At 36.3% G+C, this 25,156-nt stretch overlaps 1 protein-coding gene across 5 annotated transcripts in view; it reads left to right on the top strand.

Annotated features, from left to right (window-relative positions):
• CENPK (centromere protein K) overlaps nucleotides 1-25,156 on the top strand; it is a 26,889-nt gene extending 1,733 nt beyond the window's left edge. The window contains exons 2-10 of one of the 5 annotated variants that reach the window (XM_087759684.1): nucleotides 1,630-1,731; nucleotides 3,734-3,790; nucleotides 9,161-9,233; nucleotides 14,690-14,736; nucleotides 16,154-16,236; nucleotides 16,370-16,468; nucleotides 16,804-16,894; nucleotides 21,102-21,200; nucleotides 24,200-25,156. In XM_087759684.1, the coding sequence (XP_087615810.1) occupies nucleotides 1,630-1,731; nucleotides 3,734-3,790; nucleotides 9,161-9,233; nucleotides 14,690-14,736; nucleotides 16,154-16,236; nucleotides 16,370-16,468; nucleotides 16,804-16,894; nucleotides 21,102-21,200; nucleotides 24,200-24,358 (810 nt within the window). In that variant the 3' untranslated portion in view covers nucleotides 24,359-25,156. Of the gene's footprint in view, nucleotides 1-1,629; nucleotides 1,732-3,733; nucleotides 3,791-9,160; nucleotides 9,234-14,689; nucleotides 14,737-16,153; nucleotides 16,237-16,321; nucleotides 16,469-16,752; nucleotides 16,895-21,101; nucleotides 21,201-24,199 lie in introns of all 5 variants that reach the window. The other 4 variants (XM_087759682.1, XM_087759681.1, XM_087759683.1 and 1 more) reach the window with 4 other exon arrangements.

The following is a 25,156-nucleotide window of genomic DNA, read 5'->3' as shown; positions in this document are numbered from 1 at the left end:
TTCTATTATTATTATTTTCTCTTCCTCTGCTGTCGTACTAAACTGTCCTTATCTCAGCCCATGGGTTTTACCTTTTTTCTGAGTCTCTGCCCCATCCCACTGGGGGAGGGTGAGCGAGGGGCTGTGTGGTGCTTAGTTGCTGACTGGGGTTAAACCACAACATAGCTCTGCTTCTGAGCCTTTTTGCTGTGATGAAAACTATATGTTCAGGCTTTTTTTTGTTTGTTTGTCTCCTTGACACTTTTTGGTCTGAAGAAAAAAAAAAAAGTACATTGCATCTCAAGACTGCTTAGTTTCTTTATTAGCCTCTGTGGGGGACTTTGCTGGAGGCATTTCAGAAGTCTTAATAAATTATGTGAACTCGTTCTCTATTATGTTACGGAGACGTTCCAAGACTCTTGAGGAGATAATGATTTTCCTTTGCAAAAACTGTGCTCGTTAGACCTTATCAGATCATGGCAATCCAGATTTTCTAGTGTTCTGTTTCTAATTATTGATGCAACAAATTTGCCAGGAAGGCTTAGTAGAAGTATTGCTACCTTTCAGGTCTCTAGAATACTTCCAGTGTTCAGTGAGACATTCTGATTTTTTTTTCTTAGCCCCTCTGCTATGGCATACTTGAACTTTGGAGGTACTAGATGAATATTTCAATCCTCCTAAATTATTTGGGTTTTCAACATAATTTTCTCTGATGCTGCAGTTTTGTTCTGAAAATGAACAAAAGGTTGAGTTAGGAATTTCTGCATCATTAAGAAGGCAGAGATGTTTATTTCTTCTTTAGATCTTTATCTTTTTTAATGTCTCTTTTTAATCTCAAAGTATTTGGTGGTCTTCGTGATCCATTTAAGTATTTTTAAAGGCTTCCTTTATCTTGTACATCTAGGAAATTCCTGTTGGTTTTTTACTTTAAAAAAAAAAAAATTCCCTTTGAGTGCCATTTTGGCCCTTCTTGTTTTTCCCTCTTAATTGCTGTTGTCATTAATGTATCGCTTTATAGATTTAACTAGCATTAAATTTCTGAATTTGTATGTTCTCTATCTCACCCAACAGTTTCTCAAACTTTTTAATTTAACTTGGGTTGATTTTTCTCTTGACTGTCTTGGTGCGCTTCTTCCTTGGCTGCCTGCATATCTTTCACATTCTTTTATTTTTCTAGTAACCTCTAGGACACTTTAATCAAAAATATTCTGGATTCAAATTGTCGTAAGGAGAAATAGATTAGGACATTCATTGGAAAAGAGAGCAGAACTAACGATGCTTAAGAACTTTGCAGATCTGTGGAAGAAAAGCATGGCTTTGTAGGTGTGAGAGTCTTGTTTCTTTATTAAAGTTTTCAGAAAATAAAAAACACCATTTCAGATAATCAAAGAAGTTCTGAAAATTGAGGACTTTGTGATTCAATTTTAAAAAACATTATTAGTGTCTTCAAATGTTACTGTAGTAATATAGTTAGATGATTTTACTGAATGATTGGGTGCTGTCTAGGAATATGGGGGGGTTAACTGAAAGCTTTGGATTCAGAGGGATTGCTCTGTTACATATTTGACCTAAAGTAGCAGGTATGATTTAGTAACCTGTTAATAACTATTGTAGTTCTACATGATAACTGTTCTGTTTGCTTGTTAATAGGCTGAATATTTACCAGAAGTCATCAATGACTTAGTTTGTCCTGCAGATGCCAAGGAAGAACTCTTGAATGAATGTGAAAGCATTTGGAAACAGATCGAAGAGGTATGCAAGTCACAAGTGATAGACTAGATGTGTTGTAAACTCTCCTCAGCACTTTTTTGTTCATCTCCCCATCCTTCACTGCATGCTTACCTTACCCCCTCCAAAGAAACAACCGCAACAAAACAAGGAAAGAAAAAAAAAAAAAAGGGAGGGGGGAGAGAAGAAAAGATCTTCAGAAAGGCCAAAGGTAGAAGGCGTGGCAGTGTCAAACTTTGTTTACAGTGTGCTGATTTAGTTAAATAGAATGGGAGCACATGTTAAAACTAGGGAAAATTAAACAATTCATTTGTGTTGTGGTAGTACCAGCACACTGAGACTTGAGATCCTTCTTTCTTTAGCCTCATACAAGATGGAATTCAACTGCTGTTCACAAGTACTTTGGATCTTAAAGGAGGGAGAGAAAATGGAGGAGAGAGAAGCTTAGAAGGATGATAATGTTGGCATATGCTCATGCAAACTGAGTTACATCCTCAAAAATAAAATTTATCTGTCTCGATATGTGGTCCAATATACTAATAATAACATTTTAGAGTGGATTATTTTTATTTACAAGAATCCCAGGAAAGATAATCTTGTAATAGTTCTGAGTGAATGCTATGCATCCTGTAAGATTGTGCTTATATTTTGAGAGTCTTAATTGTTTCACTCAATTTTACATGGTATTTATATGCTATTTGCTTTAGTTCTGAGTGGTAAATTCAAAGCATTAAAAGTATCAGAAACTGAAGTAAAAATACTTCCAAACTTAAAGTAGAACAAAGTGTAGACAACCCACACTGCAATAATTTTACAGAATTAGATTTAAAAAGACTAATGTGATTTTATTTGTTGTTACATGTAAACTTAATATTGAGAAAGTGACAGGGAATCCTGTGTTTAGGTTTCTGAAGTACTGCAGTAAGTTATCAACAGAAGTTTTGTTTGGCACCACTTCAGAGAATGTGAACTTTTGTGGAAATTTTCGGATTAGAAGGGAAGTTAGAATGTTTATTATTTTGAATTTAACTGAAAATCTTTCATATCTTGTATCTCATTCCCAGCATCCCCAAAACAATACAGGAAGTGATAATGTGTGTTATTTTTGGAAGTTGATAGAAACAGTAGGATTTTTATTACTTTGTGATTGTTGCATCCTGGATGCACACGTTTCAGTGACAAGTTTAAACAACTAATAGTCATTGAATTAGCTCCTAGGTTATATGGTTTATGATGTAATGTTCCAATGATTGTGTGTCAGCATTAGCAGTTTTTATTGGAGAAATCCTATACTGTGTTTTGGTTCCAAAACATTAACACCAAGGTTTCCAAAGTACTGCTTACAAGTTTTACTGCTTAGTAGAATACATCCTGCCCTGTCATGGGGCAGGTTAAATTGCTGCCAGTTATAAAACAAGAAAGACTTTAGCAGGTGTCTCCTGCTGAAGCCTTGGATATCTGTGGTGGCCTGAACTTCAGACTTGATACACCATCCCATAGCAGTCATGGGAGCTCATGTAGTGCAGTTCTAAAAATCAGACCATTTCTGAAGTGTACAGTATACTGCCCTAAATGAGTTAAAACTAAAAATGTGCATTATAATGCAATTGGTTTGTTTGGAGAGCCAGCATAGTAGCAGCAAGTGCATTAACTTCTCAGAAGCTTTCCTATTCAGCCTTGTCCATGACTCCCCAGTTTCTCACATTCGTCATCTGTTCGGTGTCTTTCCCCATATCAACCTTCATAACTTGCCTTTTTCCTCAAATCATACATCTTTCGTTAGCTGGTACTTTTCTACTTTTCAATTAATTGAAGTTCTACTTTTTTACTGTGGTATGATTTAAAAATATTTCTTAATTTGCTGTTCTGGGTCAAGCTCTGAGGGATGTGGTAGGAGCCAAGTCAAAACTCTTTTTTTTTTTTTTCTTATATTAAACCACTTTTGTTGGAATTTCTAAGCATCATGTTTCTTTCTTACAAAAGGGAAGAGTAAGTAAACACTGTGTTTTGTTTGTTTTCTACCAAGTGTCAGAGCAAGCTAATGCTTCTAGGAATGGAAACACTGTTAAAATCGGATGACAAGGTAAGACAGTGATTTTTTTTTTTTTTTTGTTCTCCACAAAATATTTAGTTTTCTGTAAAGATATAGTGTGTTTCCAAAAGAAGGAAACTAAATTATCCTCGCTATTCTCTAAATCTGGCAGTTTTACTCTTTATTAACTTGGAAGCTGTATTCTGAAGTATGTGTCTAGCAAATACTGAAAAGTTATATATAGCAAAAAGGTTACATGCAGTCCTGCCACAACTGATAAATGGCTAACATAGGCAGCAAAACGGAGAGGTGTGTAACTTCAATACCCATTTGGACTATTTCCTAATCAGTGTATATGTAATTTGTGAAACTCTATATGGATCCCTTTAGTTGTACTCTGGAACTTTGTATTTACGAATTACAGTTTTTCCCCATTTGTAGATATCATTAGGAAACTGATGTGCTTGAATTAGAAATTAACTGAGTGATGCTGAGTGCATGAATGTGAGCTCCTGTATCCCTCAAATTTTGGGGAACATGCAAAATGGCAATGCTGGCTCATCGTTTAATTGTTTGTAAATTCTAAATAGGAACCTTTGAAATAGAATTTATATGAGGACCCCAAATTTGGAGAGTACAAATAGTTAAACATTGGGCTGGTTGGGTGAAATATGTAGGTCTTAAATCTCCATCTTGTATGACTTCAGTAAGAGTATTCATATGGTTAATTCAATACACTTCACTGAATGATTTTAAAAAAGAGCACTTTTCTTCAGAGATGTATCTGTTGAATACATTCAGATGTTTAATTACTATGTAATTACATACATTAATCTCTTGCTAGTGATAAACTATGTTCTAAACTATTATTTAATCAGAATAAATAAGTGAAGATGCATATTCAAATGCATAAATACAATCTTTTCTCGTTTTAGGACTCTGGACAAAAACCTATAAGTAGAAATCAATTTTGTATAATTTTAATTGGGTGTAGGCTGAGGTTTTTGTTTCTTTGCAGCTTTACTGAAGTTCATCATACCCGTGTAATTAATACTTAAACTTTTGAGATATGCTTTTCTTGAAAACTGTCATATGAAGACAATGATTAAATGGAGTTGCAAAAATGAAAATTAATTTAAGATTGCACTTCATAATAGAAAATGGGGAGGAGAGGAAAAGGCCATGTTATATCCTCTGTCAGCAGCTTTTATGGGATCTTTTTGCAGCTCTAACACAGGCACTTGTATTGACCCAGGAAACTACAGACCTGTTAGTCTAACCTCAGTACCTGGAAAAATTATGGAGACTTACCATACTGGGTGCGATTGAAAGACATTGAAAGAGCAATGCAATCATCAGGCACAGTCAACGTGGGTTCACAGAGGGAAAGCCATGTTTAACTAATTTCATATCCTTCTATGATAAGGTCACCTGGCTAGTGGATGAAGGGAAGGTGGTAGATGTAGTTTTGCTGGATTTTAGTAAGGCTTTTCATACTGTGCCTCACAGCATCCTTCTGGACAAGTTGTCCAGCTGTGCAATGAGCAGGTTCATGGTGCACTGGGTGAAGAACTGGCTGAAGGGCAGGGCTCAAAGGGCTGTAGTGAAGGGGCCCACCTCTGGCTGGTGACCCGTCACCAGCGGTGTTCCTCAGGGCTCAATTCTGGGGCCAGTTCTGTTCAATGTATTTATCAGTGATCTGGATGCAGGAGTTGAATGCACCATGAGCAAGTTTGCTGATGATACCAAACTGGGAGGTGCTGTTGACTCTCTCAAGGGACAAGAGGCCTTGCAGAGGGATCTAGATAGAGTGCAGCATTGGGCAATCATCAATGGCATGACATCTAACAAGAACAAATATCAGATGCTGCACCTGGGGTGGAGTAATGCCAGGCACAAGTATAAATTGGGAGAGGAGTGGCTGGAGAGCAGCCCTGCAGAAAGGGAACTGCGGTACTGGTTTGATGCTCAGCTCAATAGAAGTCAGCAGTGTGCCCTGGCAGCCAAGAGGGCAAACCACATCCTTGAATGCATCCAGAGGAGGGCAACAAAGCTGGTGAAAGGGCTGGCAGGCATGTCCAGGAGTGGCTGAGGACTTTGGTCTTGTCGAGTTTGGAGAAAAGGAGGCTGAGGGGCAACCTCATTGCTCTCCACAGCTTCCTGAGGAGGGGAAGGGGAGAGGGAGGTGCTGAGCTCTTCTCCCTGCTACCCAGTGACAAGACACATGGGAACGGTTCAAAGCTGTGTCAGGGGAGGTTCAGACTTGACAATAGGAAGCATTTCTTTACCAAGAGGGTGGTCAAAAACTGGAACAGGCTTCCTAGAGAGGTGGGCGATGCCCCAAGCCTGTCAGTGTTGGAGGTGTTTGAACAATGCCCTTAATAACATGCTTTAGCTTTTGGTCAGCCCTGAATTGGTCAGGCAGTTGGACTAGGTGATCGTTCTAGGTCCCTTCCAACTGGAACTATACTGTTCTGTTTTCATTGTAGCTGGCAAAGAAGCTATGGTTTTTTTCCTTGCTGTTGATCTTGTCACTGATGTTCATTCCTTAATCACCTCAAGACTGTAATCTTGCAATATACTTTTTGTGGTTTTATCCTTTAAGTTTGGGGATTGATTCTGGTCTGCGATGTAATGGATTACTTCCTGAGCAGCATATTTTGTTCAGAATGTCTATAGGGCATGAGAGAGAGACATCTAATGCGCATATGTGCTGTATGTATTTGTCTGTTGAAAAGACGGCCCTTGATTTCAGCTTGCTGAATGGTAGTGTTCATTTATTTGAAAGGGTTTTTTTGTCCAGTTACTGGAATATCCAGAACATTTCCTACACCCTTTTTTATGAAGTTTAAAGGAACAAAGAATGAGCTGATAGTATCATCAAGAGTAGTGCTTCATTACAAAAGAGATGACACCACCTGATCTAGAAAATAAGAAATGTTTGTATGGTGATTATTTCTTTAGGGTTCAATTTGTTTTCCTTTATTTAAAAGGTTATCTTTTGAAGATGCACTTTGCAAAGTTAATTTGAGTAGTGAAAAATGAAAATTAAGTTGCCAATTCTTGATATTTTTATTGTAAGAACTTGGCTGATGGTTCTTATCATATTTTTTTCTTTTTAATTGATGTAAAGCCAAATGCAATCTGCAGTGCTTTTTATGGACTATTCAACCATATCAGCAGTACATTCTGTATTTAAATGTATACTTAATTTCTTATCATATTACTTATAATATGACACCTATATGTAATTTACAATGTACTTGAAGAAAAGTTATAAGTGTAGTCCTCAGTTTCAGGAAGTGGAATAGTAATAATGAATATATTCTTTTTCCGGAACATAGTAAGATATTAAAATAAGTACATTTTAAAAAATCTATGGCTGTTCAGTTTGGAGTTTTTTAATAAACTTTTCTGAACTGGTATTTTTCTTATTGTTCCTATATTTTCAGTGATTACAGTGAGCCAGAGCACTAGTTCTAAAGCATTTTTTTGTTGAGTCCACAGATGTGGTTTTGATAGAAGATTTATTTGACTACTGTGGGTTTTGGTTTTTCTTTTTGGAAGCCAATCTTTTTTTTTTTTTTAGTCATCACACATATCAGGCACAGTCCATTTAACCTTAAATGTGTGTCAACCATGCATCTAAGAAGGAGTGGGGATGTGAAGTATTGGCAATGCTTCTAGTGGCTCATCTTCAGTTGTGGTCATCATCTGATATTACAGGCCATTAGGGGAAAAATTCCAACTCTAAGTACTTCTGATTTCTCCCTTTTGAAAAAAGAATAAAAATGTTTCTTGATCCCTGCAAGTGGCTTTTTAAATCTTTTGAAGGACTAAGTGGTCTATTGTAATAGATCAAGGAATCATGGAATGCTTTGAGATGGAAGGGACCTTTACAAGTCATCTAGTCCAAACCCCCTGCAACTGGTAGGGACATCTTCAACTACATCAGGTTGATCAGAGCACTATCCAACCTGTCCTTCGGTGTTTCCAAGGATGGAGCATCTACCACCTCTCTGGGCAACCCGTTCCAGTGTTTCACCACCCTCATCATAAAAAATGTCTTCCTTATATCTAGTCTGAATCTACCCTCTTCTAGTTTAAAACCATTACCCCTTGTCCTGTCGCTACAGGCAGTACTAAAAAGTCTGTCCCCATCTTTCCTGTAAGCCCCCTTGAAGTACTAGAAGGTCAAAATAAGGTCTTCCCACAGCCTTCTCTTCTCCAGGCAGAACAGCCCCAGCTCTTTCAGCCTTTCCTCATAGCAGAGGTGTTCCATCCCTCTGATCAGTTTTGTGGCCCTCCTCTGGACCCGCTTCAATGGGTCCATGTCCTTCCTGTGCTGAGGACCCCAGAGCTAGACGCAGCGCTCCAGGTGGGGTCTCACCAGAGCAGAGTAGAGGGGCAGAATCACCTCCCTCGACCTGCTGGCCACGCTGCTTTTGATGCAGCCCAGAAGTCGGTTGGCTTTCTGGGCTGTGAGTGCACATTGCCGGCTCATGTCCAGCTCTTCATCCACCAGTACCCCCAAGTCCTTTTCCTCAGGGCTGCTCTCAATCCCTTCATCCCCCAGCCTGTACTGATACCGGGGATTGCCCCGACCCACGTGCAGGACCTTGCACTTGTCCTTGCTGAACCTCCTGAGGTTCACACAGGCCCATTTCTCCAGCTTGTCCAGGTCCCTCTGGATGGCATCCCGTCCCTCAGGCGTGTCAGCTGCACCACTCAGCTTGGTGTTGTCTGCAAACGTGCTGAGGGTGCACTCAGTCCCACTGTCTATGTCATTGGTGAAGATATTCAACAGCACTGGCCCCAGTACGGACCCTTGAGGGACACCACTTGTCACTGATCTCCATCTGGACATCAAGCTGTTGACCACTACCCTCTGGATGCGACCATCCAGCCAATTAGCTATTCACCGAATAGTCCGCTCATCAAATCCATATCCTTCCAATTTAGAGAGAAGGATGTTGTGAGGGACCATGTCAAAGGCCTTACAGAAGTCCAGATAGATGATATCTGTAGTTCTTCCCTTGTCCACTGATGTAGTCACTCCATCATAGAAGGCCACTAGGTTGGTCAGGCAGGACTTGCCCTTGGTGAAGCCATGCTGGTTGTCCCGAATCACCTCCCTGCCTTCCATGTGCCTTTAGCACAGCTTCTAGGAGGATCTGTTCCATGGTCTTCCCAGGCACAGAGGTGAGGCTGACAGGTTGGTAGTTCCCAGGGTCCTCCTTTCTACCCTTTTTAAAAAGAGCTGCAATATTTCCCTTTTTCCAGTCCCCAGGGACTTCATCTGATGCTCTTTTTGTTTTCTGCTGTATAAACTTAATAATTGAATTTCTATCCCATTCTATCTTACTATACTCCAATGCAACTCAACACACTTCACGAGATGCTTCTTTTCTTGTTATGCAGCTTTCCTTGTTAATGATGAGAGTGAAAGCTTTAGCAGCGGAACATAATCAATGGCAAAAAAGAAGTCCTGAAAGTAAGTAACTGCTTCCATGTAAGGTATACTCATATAAACTTCTGCAAATTCTCTTTCATCTAGGCGTCTTAAACTGTGTATATATTAAATGTCTGCTGATTGTATTTTCATACTAGAACTACTTAAAAATTAAATACTTCCTACAGTAGCATGTGTGTTTCATTTCTCTATTCTTTTCATACTTCAGTTCTAAATAAGCTTAGAATTCAACGTGAATTCTACTATAACTTAATTTTATTATTCCGTACAAATAAATGCACGAGTCATATCACCATTCATCGGTCAGTTAAATGGAAAAATAACTGTTAGCAGATCTCCTAACAAAAGTTCATTATGCGGTTACCCTCTTTCAGGTTTCTCCTTTATGTGACTGTTTCTTCTCCATCTTTCATTTGTATTTCCTTTTTAGGACAGAACTACTTTGGCAAAGAATTTTGTGTTTTAAGAAGCTGATATTTTTTTTTTATTTTTGCAAGTATTACTAATAAACTAACAATAATTTACCCAGGCATATTTTTAACCATACCTCCTTTGATTATTTTTTTTTTTAATTACTACTTCACGGAAGTGTGTTTTATTATGATGTACTAGCTGAAACTTTGAAGTAAACCTTTAGTGGTAAGCCCATTACGCTGTAATAAAATATCTATCTTGGACTTAACAGGGGTCAGAGATTTCAGGTCAAGAAAAGGTGGTAAAAGACACCAGTTTATTTTAACAACACAGGAATCCAGATCACTTATTGATCCTGAGAAGCACAAACCACTGAGGCAAGTGGTAGCTCTTATATTTGTTAGGCATTATCAGTGAAAAGGTATAAATTCCCAGTTCTTCAAAATTCTTTTTGTACATAATCATCAGCGCTTGACTGGTTTAATTTTGTTGCAAGGCTGATCTGGTCAGACATTGAAAATAAAACCATTCAGAATCTAACTATGAGTAATCTGTTTTTTCAGATGTCCTATTTGGAGACTCCTAAAACAGTTCGCACTCACTATCATTAATGTTGTGGTAGCACTCGCTGTTATGTCTCCTGTCAAGGAACCATTAGCACCTTTCAACCCAGTAAAACTTATTAGTTAATCTTTAAATGGATACATTGACTCATTTGAATATTTTTATGCCAGAAGAGGCTTGGATTTTTTAGTGTTTACAAAAGGATAGGAATGTGATTTAGACAGCAAATGGGGATTTCCAATATTTTGTCATTTGGCCAAACTGGAATGCATTTTCACATGAATGTTAAAGTCACTTCTCCAGCTTCTTTCAAAGTTCATGTACTTGCTGCATATCATGATCAAACGATAGGAGCTGGGGAAAAAAACCAAGTCTTTTTTCTTATAAATAAATATTGTTACTCTATTAGAAAAAAATCATAGTTCATGTGCTTTTTAAGCCTGTCTCTAAGAATGGTCAGCCTCAAATGCTTCTTAGAGGTATGTAGACCAAAAGTATGACATTGAATGAATTTGGGAAATACTGATTCTTGGCTGCTGCTCATGAATAAGGTGCTGGCTTAAAGCAAATGAACTGAAAGCACTTACAGTTTTTATCTGGGTAAAATACCTGGAGATGTTAGGTTTCCTTACTAAAATATGTAATTATTTTAAACTTTAAGCTGTTTGCTTAATAATATTCTTGGGTTTTGACCTATTTTTATTGGCTTGCTGACTTGCTTTGCTCAACCATTCTTACTTGTTCCCAGGTGATAAGATTTATTATTAGAAAACTTAATTTTGTACTAGAGGAGTGATCTATGCATATTATAATGCAAATAATATTTTGCAGCCAAAGCTTTGCCTTTTTGGCTACCTTTCCGAGGGAAGAAAAAAGAAGTTGCTGCTAAGAATTTGAATAGAGTTATAGTGCTTGTATGAAAATGAAGAGTCTACTGTGCTTACATCTTCTCTGTCCTTCTTGGCTCCTTTCTACCAACTGTTTTGAAGGAGGGCTTACTTAATTGAAAACATTGTCTGAATTTATCTAAATAGGAATAGCAGAAATACTAATTTAATACAATTTACTATTAGAGCATGAGTGTCAAGCTAACTTGTTGCTTTGGTTTGTGCTTTTAGTAATGGCCCGTTCATTTCTTGTAAATGAGGGCCTGTCAGCATTTCAATTTTAGGCCTTATTTTCAGAGGTTATAACTTGGCAGTTCTACATTTCTTTGGGCACAATATTGGCTAACAGACTTGAATCCTCAACACAAATTTTATTTTTGTAAAGCTTTTACTTTAGTCTCTTGTTCTTTCTCAGTTCTGGTACTATTTATGTAGCTCTAGAGCTGCTAAATCAGCTGAATTAAAACTTTTTAACATGCATTTGGCTCATAAAAATAGAATTTAACTTTTACCTTTGCAAAATAAAGAAGTGGAAGCAACCATATTTTAAACCATATAAAATGGTTGTGGTCTCTGCATAATTTCTATTTTTCTTTGCAAAATATCAGTATTCTGCCAAATTCCTCTTATTTTAATAAATGTTCTGTATAAACATGTGCATAGTAGTTGCTTTTACATTCTCAGCATCTGGTAGTATTTTGCTTAGTAATTGTACTATGTATCACTCGGCAATTCTGTTTGACATCCCTTTTTTTTTTTTTGCAAGCGCAGTGATTCATAACTGAAAAAGCTTTAACTGATAGCAGATAGAGCAACCTGTGTTCTTTACAGTAGCAGCTGCCATAAATGTGTTGTCCCAGTGTCTTAGATCTGCACTGTTACTTCACTAAATTAGGGTTAGTGATTTCTTTCGTAGGAAGATATGGCCAACTATTCTGATACTCACACAATATGAATATTGAATGGGAAGCACACATTCAGAATTAGGTATCTAAAAATGAAGAAGTGTTATAAACCAATAGTAGAAATTGATAACCCCAGGTAGTGAGGGCTCACAATAATTTGGGGGGGGGGGGGTGCAACAGGAAGAGTTCTATGCGATTCTTCAAATATACCACTGAATGTGAATAAAAGCACACCGGTGAATTTTATCATGTGTATGTGGGTTATTCATGTCATTAAAGAAATCTTGCTCTAATAATAGCACAGACCACTACTTCCCACAGCTCTTAAACATAAGCTTAATTTGGGAGCACTCAAATTTTGTGTCAAGATTTAGAGACAGTAATTATCTAAGTAAAAGGGATTTTATCGTGACATGTAATTTAATGCATTTTGAACTCAGTAGTTTTACCGATTTTCATCTCAGAACAAACACTGCTTTTAAAACTACTAATCTAAGGCATCTCAAAATTTGTGGAGAAAATAACTATAAAATTACTTTATGAAAAAAGTACTTTTATAAATTTATGAAATCAACTGTATTGAATTTAGGAGATATTTAATGCTCTTATGAGAATGTTAAGGGTTTTAATTTTTGTTAAAGAAAAAGCTTTTATTGAAGTAATGATTTTTAAGATTAGAGATTTGGAGCCCAAGCTTGTACAAAAAATATCCCCATCATATTAAGATGTAAATCTGTTAGAGTACCTTTCATTTCTGCTGTTAATAGATTCAAATGCTTCACTTTTGAAAAAGTCATAGGTTTATGCAAGATGCTGCAAGTTGACATGGAACTGAGAATTGATTGGAGTCTGTTGAAGGCTATAAAATACAACAATTTACTTTTTATTCAGAAAATCAAGGAATCATAGAATGTTTTGGGATGGAAGGGACCTTTACAAGTCATCTAGTCCAAACCCCCTGCAACTGGTAGGGACATCTTCAACTACATCAGGTTGCTCAGAGCCCCATCCAACCTGTCCTTCGGTGTTTCCAAGGATGGGGCATCTACCACCTCTCTGGGCAACCCGTACCAGTGTTTCATCACCCTCATCGTAAAAAATGTCTTCCTTATATCTAGTCTGAATCTACCCTCTTTAGTTTAAAACCATTACCCCTTGTCCTGTCGCTACAGGCAGTACTAAAAAGTCTGTCCCCATCTTTCCTGTAAGCCCCCTTGAAGTACTAGAAGGTCAAAATAAGGTCTTCCCACAGCCTTCTCTTCTCCAGGCAGAACAGCCCCAGCTCTTTCAGCCTTTCCTCATAGCAGAGGTGTTCCATCCCTCTGATCAGTTTTGTGGCCCTCCTCTGGACCCGCTCCAATGGGTCCATGTCCTTCCTGTGCTGAGGACCCTAGAGCTGGACGAGGCACTCCAGGTGGGGTCTCACCAGAGCAGAGTAGAGGGGCAGAATCACCTCCCTCGACCTGCTGGCCACGCTGCTTTTGATGCAGCCCAGAAGTCGGTTGGCTTTCTGGGCTGTGAGTGCACATTGCCGGCTCATGTCCAGCTCTTCATCCACCAGTACCCCCAAGTCCTTTTCCTCAGGGCTGCTCTCAATCCCTTCATCCCCCAGCCTGTACTGATACCGGGGATTGCCCCGACCCACGTGCAGGACCTTGCACTTGTCCTTGCTGAACCTCCTGAGGTTCACACAGGCCCATTTCTCCAGCTTGTCCAGGTCCCTCTGGATGGCATCCCGTCCCTCAGGCGTGTCAGCTGCACCACTCAGCTTGGTGTTGTCTGCAAACGTGCTGAGGGTGCACTCAGTCCCGCTGTCTATGTCATTGGTGAAGTTATTCAACAGCACTGGCCCCAGTACGGACCCTTGAGGGACACCACTTGTCACTGATCTCCATCTGGACATCAAGCTGTTGACCACTACCCTCTGGATGCGACCATCCAGCCAATTAGCTATTCACCGAATAGTCCGCTCATCAAATCCATATCCTTCCAATTTAGAGAGAAGGATGTTGTGAGGGACCATGTCAAAGGCCTTACAGAAGTCCAGATAGATGATATCTGTAGTTCTTCCCTTGTCCACTGATGAAATTCATGAGCCATAAATCACCAGAAGCATTCTGGGGAAACATTACCACATCCTCGAATAGTACTATACTTTCCCTCAAGTACTGCTGTTGCTCAGGGATTGAGTTAGGATATTGGCCTTACTGGGCCTTTCATCTCCCTACATGTAGCTGTTCTTGTCAACAGTAAGGATGGTGACATGATTTTTAAGTTCTTTAAATCTGATAGGTTTTACAATCGTCATGGAGCATTTAGGAGGCTGTTTAACAAGGAACTGGAAGACTGGAAGAATTTGATTGCCCACACTGGTAATGTTGGTGCATTCCCTTCCAGTGAAAAAATCAGGCTTGCTTTTCTTAAAGTATGACTGTGCTTTCCATTTCAATTATACGTACCTGAGCTAGTTCAGGTACAAAAAATAACACAGAAGCATTAACATCACACTTTTTTCAGTCTAATTTAACTTGCTGAAAAGTGACAGTAGTCTAGCCCAGCAGGATACCACAAAATGTGGTTAAGTTGCTACTGACAGCCAGGCTAGTATTTTAGAGGCTACGCAAGTTTCTCTCTAGTCAGGCTGCTTTTCAGTATAAACAAGCCTATATTATCCAGTGCAAAAAAACCAATTCATTTTATTTTTCAGTAATTTCTACCAATCCAGATGTACTGTTAGCATTGGGAAAAGAAGAGGTAAGTCTTTTTGTTTGTTAAGAGATAATAAAATTTCATTGAAAAAATGAAAACAGTATACACAATTGCTGCATTTTCCTATGACTACTCCTGTGGTGGACTACTGCTAAGATACTGTGTATGTTTCTTCAGGCATTGTTGTTGTTCTAATATTTTTTCTTGCCCTGTATTATAACTACTAAAATTTCCTGGTTGTGATGAATGGTCTTTTAAACAAAAAGTTTTTATATATTGCATTTCACACTTGATGTAAAATAATGTAACATTGTGTGTTATACAGAAGAGTCCGTATTCTTAGATCTAGAGTTCTGTGGCAATAATTTGCAAATATTTTGTTGAGTTCTTCCAGCCTTGGAACAAAGAGCAAATCAAGAATGTCTTAGGGGTAGCATTACACTATATTGTTTGGTCATTGGTATGCAAAATGACCTGAGAATATTCCTGTGGTTGTGGCTTAAAAAAAACCCAAAATACTGTTTTGTCGTCTTCTTCCTAGCAGCTTTCCTCCCTCTAGTACCACTTACAACAGGGAACCCAGCTGCTGTTAAGAGTCACTATTAACAAGTTGTTTGGTTACACACTTTCATTTGAGTGTATTGCTATGGCATGTTTGATCTGATATCCCATTTTGTGGTCTATTTTGTTGAGGATTCCAGTGTTTTTTCAGATGTTGCATATATAGAGCATATTTGCTTCTGTAGAATATTTTCACATTTTTTATTTCTTTGAGTTAAGTATAAAAGTTCTCATAGTTTGCATGGAAGGAGACAAAATACATCCAAATTATAGGTTTATATTAAAACAACATAAACTATTAGAAATACTACTTTGTAGAACATAATGCAGTAATGAAAGACCCAGTCCACTGAGAGTCCACTGTTCCCTCTCTTCATCAGTGCATATAACTTCTGACTGCAGTAGTTTTATGTCTCCCTCTTTCCCCTCCCAAATACGTCCATATCACCGAGGACCATTTAGTGGATGGATACAATTAGTCTTTCCAGCATCTTTGTTTTCTGAGCGCTATACATTTTATGTTGGTGCAATTAGCATGGCTTCATTCTTGCCAACAGCTGCAATGATTTAGACAATGCAGCCCTGGTGCTGTAGATATTTTCTCCGCGGTCTTTCATCAGATGAGCTATTCATGTGTGTGCTCCATAATCTGCTTCAGGTAAAATCAACTATGTTGTTTTACAGAGGTTCAATAAGACACTAATGAGCAACTGGTGACAGTAACATTTTAAATAGCTCCAACTGGATTTAAAAATAATGTGTCACTCTCTAGCCATATTTCTTAAGAAATTACAGATAATTTTGGCCCTTTTTACCAGATTTACATATGTAATCTTACATAGAACAAATACGACAGACTGGACTATCTGCAAACTGTAGGTTTATTTTTACTTTTTTGTAGTTGCAGAAAGTAAAGAATGATCTTGAAATGGTGCTGTCAACAGTTCAGTCAAAGAATAAACAACTGGAAGAAGATCTGAAAAGGTAATACAATAATTTGGACTTACAAATGCTGTAAGCTTTTTTACCATGCTTTTTTTTCTTTTTTTTTTTTTTTGTGACTGTCCAGGAGAACTACTTATCTGTTGTGCCATTTCCTACTTTTTATGTTTCAAAGAGAGCAGCAGTGGCTTGAGGAACAGGAACAGGTACTAGATGCTCTTAATGGAATTGAAGAAGAGACAAAAAAACAAGTTGAACAACTTCCTAAAGCAAGGTATTTCTACAGTGTTGAGTTTTTATATTGAAGAATTTAAATACCAACAAAAGCAAATGAGCAAACACACTCTTAAAACATACTTCTTATTTCATTAAATAGATGAAATAATAACTCAGAAATCCATATTTGAAACATGGAAAATATTGCTACTATCTGCTTATATCCCGTGATTCAAGATGTTGAACTTATAACAATAAAAAACAAGGGATTTTTTTACTTGAGAAGAACTATTTAATTGTTTTATTGAATTTCATACTCTATGGCTATGTTTTTACTATTAGACAGAAAGTTAGAGCATTTCATGAACTGCAAAATAAAATGTTGAAACTAAGGGTATACAAGGAAGAACTCTTGAATGCTCTGGGTGAATTCCTAGAAGAACATTTTCCCCTTCCAGAGAAAGGTGGGAGTGCTAAAAAGAAGGTAAGATTTTCTTAATTATTAGATTTGGAATGTTCAATTTCTATTTAATTGGATGCAATATCTTCTTAAAGCCACTAGGATAGAATTTGCAGTTATATTTTGAAATAAGTATAGTTCTTACAGCTGACTCTTTAGGTTTAATTGATATTTTTCAGGTTAGTTTATATTAAGGCTCTTCCCAGCTGGATATTTTCTTTTTTAATGCATATATCCTTACCCAATGAGATGCATAGCAATGTATTGTATTTCTTACTGAACTGCAAGCTGTGCCAAATTTGGAAATGGTGAGTGGTTCACTCCAAATTGTTCCATTTTCTTTTTTACTGGACTAGGCAAGTGGATTCATATTTTCCTTGGCAAAGCAAATTTTAATTGTCCAACAATGTTTTTGGAACAGTAATAAGAACAAGTGTTTATAATTACAGTGTAGTTTGGAATGTTAACTATCAGTTTCTGTTCAGGCAAACTGGGCCAAAAATTATCTTAAAACTTTAGGGAAAATAGGCAGTCAGGGAGTATTTTGCATAATAAATTCAAAGTCTGCAGTAAAAATAAACCTTTTACTGTTACTATTTGAAAGAATAGTTACAAAAGAGCTACAAAAAAGCAAGGGTTGATTTTGATTTCAGACACACTTAAGAACACAGAAATAGAAAGGATTTCTTTAATCCAGTTCCCTGTTATTTCAGACAACCACATAATATAATTTCTTTAATATTATCATTGAACTCCATTTTAAAACTAATTATTTTTGTTACTACTGTTTCTATTGGAGTTTGTTCTAGTACCTCAGTACTCTGGTTAGAAACTGTCTGGTAGCTTTCAGTCTAAATTTATTCATGTCTAACACAGATCCATGTATTCTTACACCAGTATTGTCCTTAGAATAGCTCTTTTTCTTTCTTGTGTTTATTTCTCCTGATACAGTTATAGACAGCTCTCTTATACCTCTCTTTCTTTGTTTTGCTAATTGAACTAGCAAACTTTCTTGTTCTTCTCCTGTAATAGAATTTTTTCCAATTCCCTGGATTATCCTAATAGTACCCATTTTCTATATTTGCTTCCGCTTGGATTCATCTTTTTTGGAAGCTGGTAAAAACCAATATTACAAACAAAACTACTAGCTCACCATCATTACAAAAGCAACTGATTACACCCTTGTCTTTTTCTTCCTGTTATTTCCAGCTGATGAACCCTGAATTTTCAATTAAAAAAAAAACCCTCTTGTTTTTGCTCAGAAGTACGTATTTTGCACATAAAAATACCAAATGGAGCCTTCAAGGCATGATGTCCATTTTCAAAGTCTTATTCAACCATCTTCAAACATCTTATTCTATTATATCTTAGTTCTTCTACATATCAATGCCTTCCAGTTTCCTGTTATTACTAAATAGGATACATTTTGTTCCGACATTAAGAAATTAAAGCTTCAGGGATTTAATTAACAGTTGTCTTTCAAGCATATATTTCCTGATTTCAGCCTGATATGTCATCTCCCTATTTGCTGGTTCTTACTTATCTTACAGTTGTTCTAGCACATACTTCTTCAAATACTAATGACTTTCCCAGATGCATTTTAAGTGATTGTCCATTTTTCCCATATATATAATTATTCCCTTAAAAATATATTTCCTATAATGAGATACACCAATTTATTTGATCCTATTTATGTGATGTCATAGAAAAATATAGGCTGGAAGTGACCTCTGGAGATCTTCCATTCCAACACCATCATCAAGGTAGTGCCAACATCAAAGTTGGATCTAGTTGCTCATGGTCATATCCAGCTGTGTTTTAAATATAAGATACAGTGAATTCATGTGTGTGTTTCAGAATTCTGAGGAAGATTTTACATAAAATCTCCTGCCTCAGAGCAAAATCAACTGCTTGAATTTTCTCAATGTCTGTTATACTGACTGTCAGAAAATCTTATTAGCTACCCTGCTCACCTTCAACCTTTTTTTACTTAAAGGTAAAATTTATTTTTATAAACTTCCAAGCAAGTTCTTATCTTGTCTTAGTTTTAATTTTATTTATGCATTTCCTGAATTCTTAAACACAGTTTGTTTTCTGACAAGTCTTTTTCTTTCTTTTCACTCTGTGTGAATTCATAGCTGCTTCTGTATCTTTTTACTCAGTTGGATCTCAATGGCTCAACTGCAGGTCCCCTGTAATCGGCATCTAAGTCATTAACTGTGAAGGCAGGAGAGACAGCCATTTTCACCTATATTGTTTTCTTTATTGTGAAATACAAATTGACGGCATTAGCCATGAAATTTGTTGCTACATTGATTCAGGGGAACACGTTATTCACATCTACTGTCAGCTTTCTTCAACACTCTGGAAGCACCGAACTCTTAACTCGGTACATCAGTAATTTTGCTTCACTTTGTGGAAGCTTCTTGTGTTCTCAGTAGTTCTGAGTGAGGGCAAATGTGCAGGGCTGACATCTGTAGGGCACGGCTCCAGAGCAGAGTGTACTGCTCCAAGCCTGGCTGTTCTGGTTCCACTCTCCTTTCACCAGGCACCTGCATCTGGGGTTGGGGGTGTGAGGGAATACTCAATTACGGTAGCGCAGGTTAGCTTCTGTTGCTATGACCCAACACCTTTAGTATAGGTAGCGATTGAGGTAAGAATTATCTTGCATTTTAAATCTCAGATTAAAAAAAAAACCACATTTTTTTCCAGATAATAAATATGAAAAGTCGTATGTTGAGGAATATTCTTTATGCCAGTCTATCTCATGAAAGGGAGAAGAAGGTGCCTTTCTGGTTAAATAAATAAATGCTAAGCATCCTGCTTAAAAGTGACTTTATAAGCATTAATTAATTACAAGTACTTATTTCGGTGACACTTAAAATATGTAAGTAATATAATTTTACAAAACAAAATACACAATGTGTATTATAAACCTAGCAAAATAAGTTTGCTAGTTCAGACAGTACACTAGTATCTTTACACTAGTATCTTTTACACTAATATCCTTAGGATTTTACTCTGTATATTTGTTTTAGTAATTACTGAAGTCATAACCTAATTTCAACTGTGAAACATGAATATTGAACCTACTACCTAAGATACAAAGTAATACTTTTTGGCCAGGCAAATACAACAGCTGAGGCTATGAAGTATCTTCGTGATTGCTCCAAGGAAGCTTTGCAGCTTTTAGTGTAGACTCTATTTCCTCAGGGTAGTACCAAGATAAGGGCACAAAGATAGGCATTATTGAGCCCTAGCTCCATGGTTTGCAAGATTTCCATGGAGCAGGTAGTATGTTCCCCTTGTGGCTTTCTGAAGGTGAGAATATTAAGAACTGTGACTGGAAAAAAGGAGCCAGAACTTGCCTTTCACAAATGCTTCTTTATTGCTTCTATTCTTCTGTTCCAGAAGTGGAGTTTGTATAAGGTGCTGTACATCTGTTAATATCTTAGGACTTAAGTTGACATATTCAACAGCAGTGCTGAGTAAGCAGCCACCAGTGCTGCATTATCTCCTTTATTTTGTTGAATGTTAAGTGGAAGGGGAAAAAAGATAAAATTGAAAAATAAAAGAATCAGGTTCACTGTGCAACAGCACAAGCAGTTTTGTTGGCGTTGCTGTCTAAGGAATCCATATCAGTTTATAGGCAAATGCCTTGATTTGCTTGCTACAAATGAAAACAATGAATTTTCTAATGGATTGCTGTACAAATGATATTTTATCAAGGACTTTTTTTTCAAATTTTTAATGATTCTATTTCTTAAGCTTGGCCATTTTTTAAAATTGAAGTCAGAGTAAAAACAAACAAATATTCATTGGCAAATTATGAAAAAAATATTAAGGTACTGTGAACTCAGGTCCTGAGCTGTGTCAGATTTGCATTGTAAACATTTTTCTAAAGTTCAAGAAAAACATTTTTTCCTAACAGATTATATTCATAGAAAGTTTTGCACTGTGCTACATTTATAAATATGATGCACTTGGTTTTATTTAAATGTAAACCCAGGTAGATATACTATGATCACTTAAGGTTAAACTTTTTGAATAATTAATTAAAAAATTACATTTAAAATGTCTAATATTGAATGGGTAGACAAATTATTTAAATATGACCTTGTATTTTTGTCATGACTAAATCTAAATAAGTCTTCACCTCTTGTGTACTATGCAATCAAATAACTGTGTGATTATTTTTCTTTGTCAATTAACATTTTTTCTGACTATTTAGTTTTTGTTTCTGTTAATTTGGCTCTGGGGGTGGTTATCTTTGCAGAATTCTTCTGAAGAGCCAGCTGTAGAACTGATAACGCTACATGAAGTTTTAGAGGTAAGATGGTTTTATTATATAGAGATTTAGAGGATTTTCCAATACTCAGATCTGATCATAATATATTGATAAGATAAATAACAGTATATGACATACAGTTAAGATCATTAATTGAAAAGTAGAATGTGTAAGAATGTTATGTCAGATTTCTATTTTAACTCCTATCAAATTAAACCCCAAATTTTTTACAAGAGATGTGGCAGTAATTTAGATAACTAAATCTTCAGTTTAAGCTGAAAAATGATTATCCCTTATTTCTTAATTTTATAATGATTATTTTAAAGAAGTTTTATGAGCCTTAGTGCCTCATATTAAGGGAGACAAATGCTATGCTTAAAAAAAAATGTTTTGTTCCAATTTCATGGTATGTTTTGTACTGTTTCAATAAAAATATTTCTGTAGTATAATGCAATAACTGCTATAGAAGGACCAATTAATGTGTAGTCTTGTATATTAACTGGATTATCTTCTCATATGAGGAAATCAATGAATCTGATTCATGCATTTCTAATCAATTTTATAAGTATGCCAGCATTGCTTAGTGTGTATTTTTAATCACAGTGCCATTTACGAATTTGAATTGCAAAGCATAATTTTGAAGGAGCATTAAAAATCTTTTCACTAGCATTGTTCCTTCTTGTCTTACATGTAGCATTTGAAGTGAAATTTCCTATTCCTCCTCCATCCTCACTGTTCAGGCAGTTGTAAGCATCTGTGCATAAGACCTCCCCAGGGGGGAAGTTTTTTTTCCTGAGAGAAAACTTGATGAAAAACAACTTTCTGGTATTAAGATGCTATGATCTGGTCACTATGACATTGTTGTACTTTAGTTTAAAGCCCAGACTTTGGGCTTACATCATCAAAATCATTTTACATGCTTCAAGTATCTTGGCATGCCTATTAGTGCCAAATTAGGCAGACCTTGAAAACAGCTCAGAATTTAAAATAGCCACATTCCCTATGGAATTAAAATTGTAAAGCTCTTCTAATGCTTTAAAATTGCCCTTCATATTTTTCTGACATTGTTAATCTCCTCAAAATGTATACATATCCAGGTAATGTCTGATTTCCATTTGGAAGAACATACTACTTCCAAAAATTCAGACTGTTTTTTTTATTTAAACTTTCTTGGCCTAAACTGTAGATGTCCCTTATCTTTGTTTTATGGGGGTGTTTTTTGTTGAGCAACTTGGTTCTAGCTTCAAGTGCCTGTTAAATTTCAAAAGTGTTTTCGTAGATACAGATAATACTTTCTTAAAGAGACAAATGCAAAGTTATCTTTGTATTATAATTACACATTTAAGACTTGCTGTTGTAAAAATGTAATTAATTCACAGAATTACCATCAGTGCATGTGTTCCTAACCATGTCTCCTCAGTCTCCTTGTGTTTTGTTAGATAATGAAAGTGTACATTTTTAATAAATCCACTTTGACAAGCTAGGTGTATACATTCATGTTATTTAGGTATATCAGTACCTACTTCATTAAATGAGCATAAGCAGTAAGCAAGCAGTGAACTCTTTTCTCCTGCAAACCTCAGAATTTTTGTTATACTACTTTTTATTCCAGTAATGAGCTGTAATTTTTTACAAATGTAGTATTTCTTTTCCTTTTAAACAGTTTGAGGATTATTCCTTTCTGATTGAGAATTTAGTGAACTAGTTTAAGATTTGAAAGACTGTTTACAACACAATGTATGTAAAGTTACAGCCATAAAGGCTCTTTTGGAATATCAGCTGTCAGAAAAGACTACGTAGCAATTCATCTAAAATAATGCATTTGGAGTAAATATTCAGAATTGGGGCAGATAAGTACAAAAGACATAAACTGGAATAATTCTTCGGAATGTTCTGAAAAAGAGCAGCAGTATTTTTTTTTTTCTAAATAGCAATGGGTGAAAAAAGAGTAAAGTCTGGTAGTGAGGATTTTGAGTTCTTCTTTAGCAGTAAAGATGCAGACAGAATATTTTGTACCTACTGAAATGAGGAAAGCTATAACATATAGAAGCTCTGAGTAGGAAGATGAAATACCTAGGATGAATAGAAGAGAGCTCCATGGGATGGGTGACATCATTTAATCTGTAATGTCTGCAGTATTCCCCATGAGCAATATTATGAAGATATAAACGTGCTCTCCAAGAATAGAAAAAGAATGTCAAAACTCATCTTTGTTTTTAACTCCGTTAACTAATTGTATATTTTGATAAGGAACAAAGGAGAAGTAAGGAAGTGTCAAGAAGAGGTGAATTGTTGTAAGGTGCTTGTCATGCCCATACAAGAAGTGATATTAAGAGCTTGGATAATCCATTTATGAGATGAGCAAAAAGATTTGATGTACAAACATAGTGAAGCTAAACTAGGACTATGATGTTTAATTTTTCACAGGTGCAAACTTATTTATTTCTAACACTACCTACAGAAGGACACAGAATGCAGGAAAAAGAATTCTTCCCAATCTAAGACAACAGATTTTTTTTTTTTAGCTTATTAGTGAGATTAAATTTAGAAAAAATTGTAAGATGGACATTCTTCTCTGCTAAAATCTGAGAGTGCGGGACAGTGATTTGCTGATAGTAAGTCATTATGGTTTTGAGGCAAGTGATTCCCAAAAATCTAGCTTTCCCTCTTATTTAATGCTTTTAATCTTAAATTAACAGATACTGATTTAAAGATTAACTATATAAGGATTTACCACCTTCATGTTCAGATTTTTTAGGCATTTACAGTTACACTATGTTAAATCTTCTAAGTATTTTTGACAGATGTTGAAAAACTTGGAATCATAATTCTCCTTTTATCCAGATTACATCTCTTTTGATGTAAAAACTAATGAAGTTAATTGGAAGTTCTTTATTTTACTTCTACCTTTAACAGGTCTTGTATTTCTTATATTGCCTACATAAGTGTCCCACTACAATCACTTGTATAAATTTGGTTAAAGGAGATAAAAATCGAGCTGTTTTGTTCATTTCCTAAATCTTATCCTTTTGGTCTTCCAGATTCTTATAAACAAATTAATGAGCACACCACATGAACCCTATGTAACAATCAATGACTCATTTTGGCCACCTTATATTGAACTGCTGCTGCGATATGGAATTGCCCTGAGACATCCAGAAGATCCAAACAGAATACGCCTAGAAGCCTTTCATATGTAGTGTGACCTACATGTTTACTTTAAAACAAAACAAAGCACCAGTACTCTTACTTGCCGTCTAAGACATATTTACATTTTATGATAAGCTTTCTACCTATCAGCAACCTCTTCTTCTTGGATGATTTGATTATTCTTTTTTCATATTTAATAAAATGTATATTTGGTCAGAGTGTGAAGTATGAAAAAAGACAAAAAAATTCTACTTTAACTGCTCACAGTTACAGTTGGCTTTCAGTTTTATGGCAAGTGATGCCAAGATTTGCATCGTGGAGGGTTTTTTCAGCTGCTTTAATAAGATGCAAATTCAGGTAACAGACAAAGTAAAGATGTTTAACAGTCCATTCTACTTTAAAAATCAAACTTTATACATGACTTTTCTCTTTTATGTTCATTTCTTAGATTAACTCTTCTCAATTTCCTTTAGTATTTTGTTGCACACTGTAGAGGCAAAATTTGAAATAACTCAGCTCCTCCTGTATGTGGCCTTGCAGACATTTGGAAATAACAGTGAAGTATCATCTCAAGAATGTGTTTGGGTTTTTTTCCAGAGCCTTTGCAAACAACTTTATTGGCTTTAAGATAAACACGTAGGAAAGCTGACACATCTTTCTGTGCAAAGGGCTGCAGATGTTGAGTGTGCAACTCATGTTGTGTTATGCTATATTGCCTGACAGTATCTTTCTTCACTTTTTCACATTAGTTTGTAAGGCTTATAACAGATCTCTGTTCTGTTGATTTATATAGTTTCTAAGTTATGTCAATTGAGAGTTACTTTCTGAATAAATGCTGCCATTCTGTG

This window comes from Nipponia nippon, unplaced genomic scaffold (genome assembly GCF_047370975.1).
Source record: "Nipponia nippon isolate SJK-2023a ecotype South Korea unplaced genomic scaffold, ASM4737097v1 scaffold_20, whole genome shotgun sequence".
NCBI classification, from domain to species: Eukaryota; Metazoa; Chordata; class Aves; order Pelecaniformes; family Threskiornithidae; genus Nipponia; species Nipponia nippon.
This window is presented reverse-complemented; position numbering and strand designations above follow the sequence as displayed.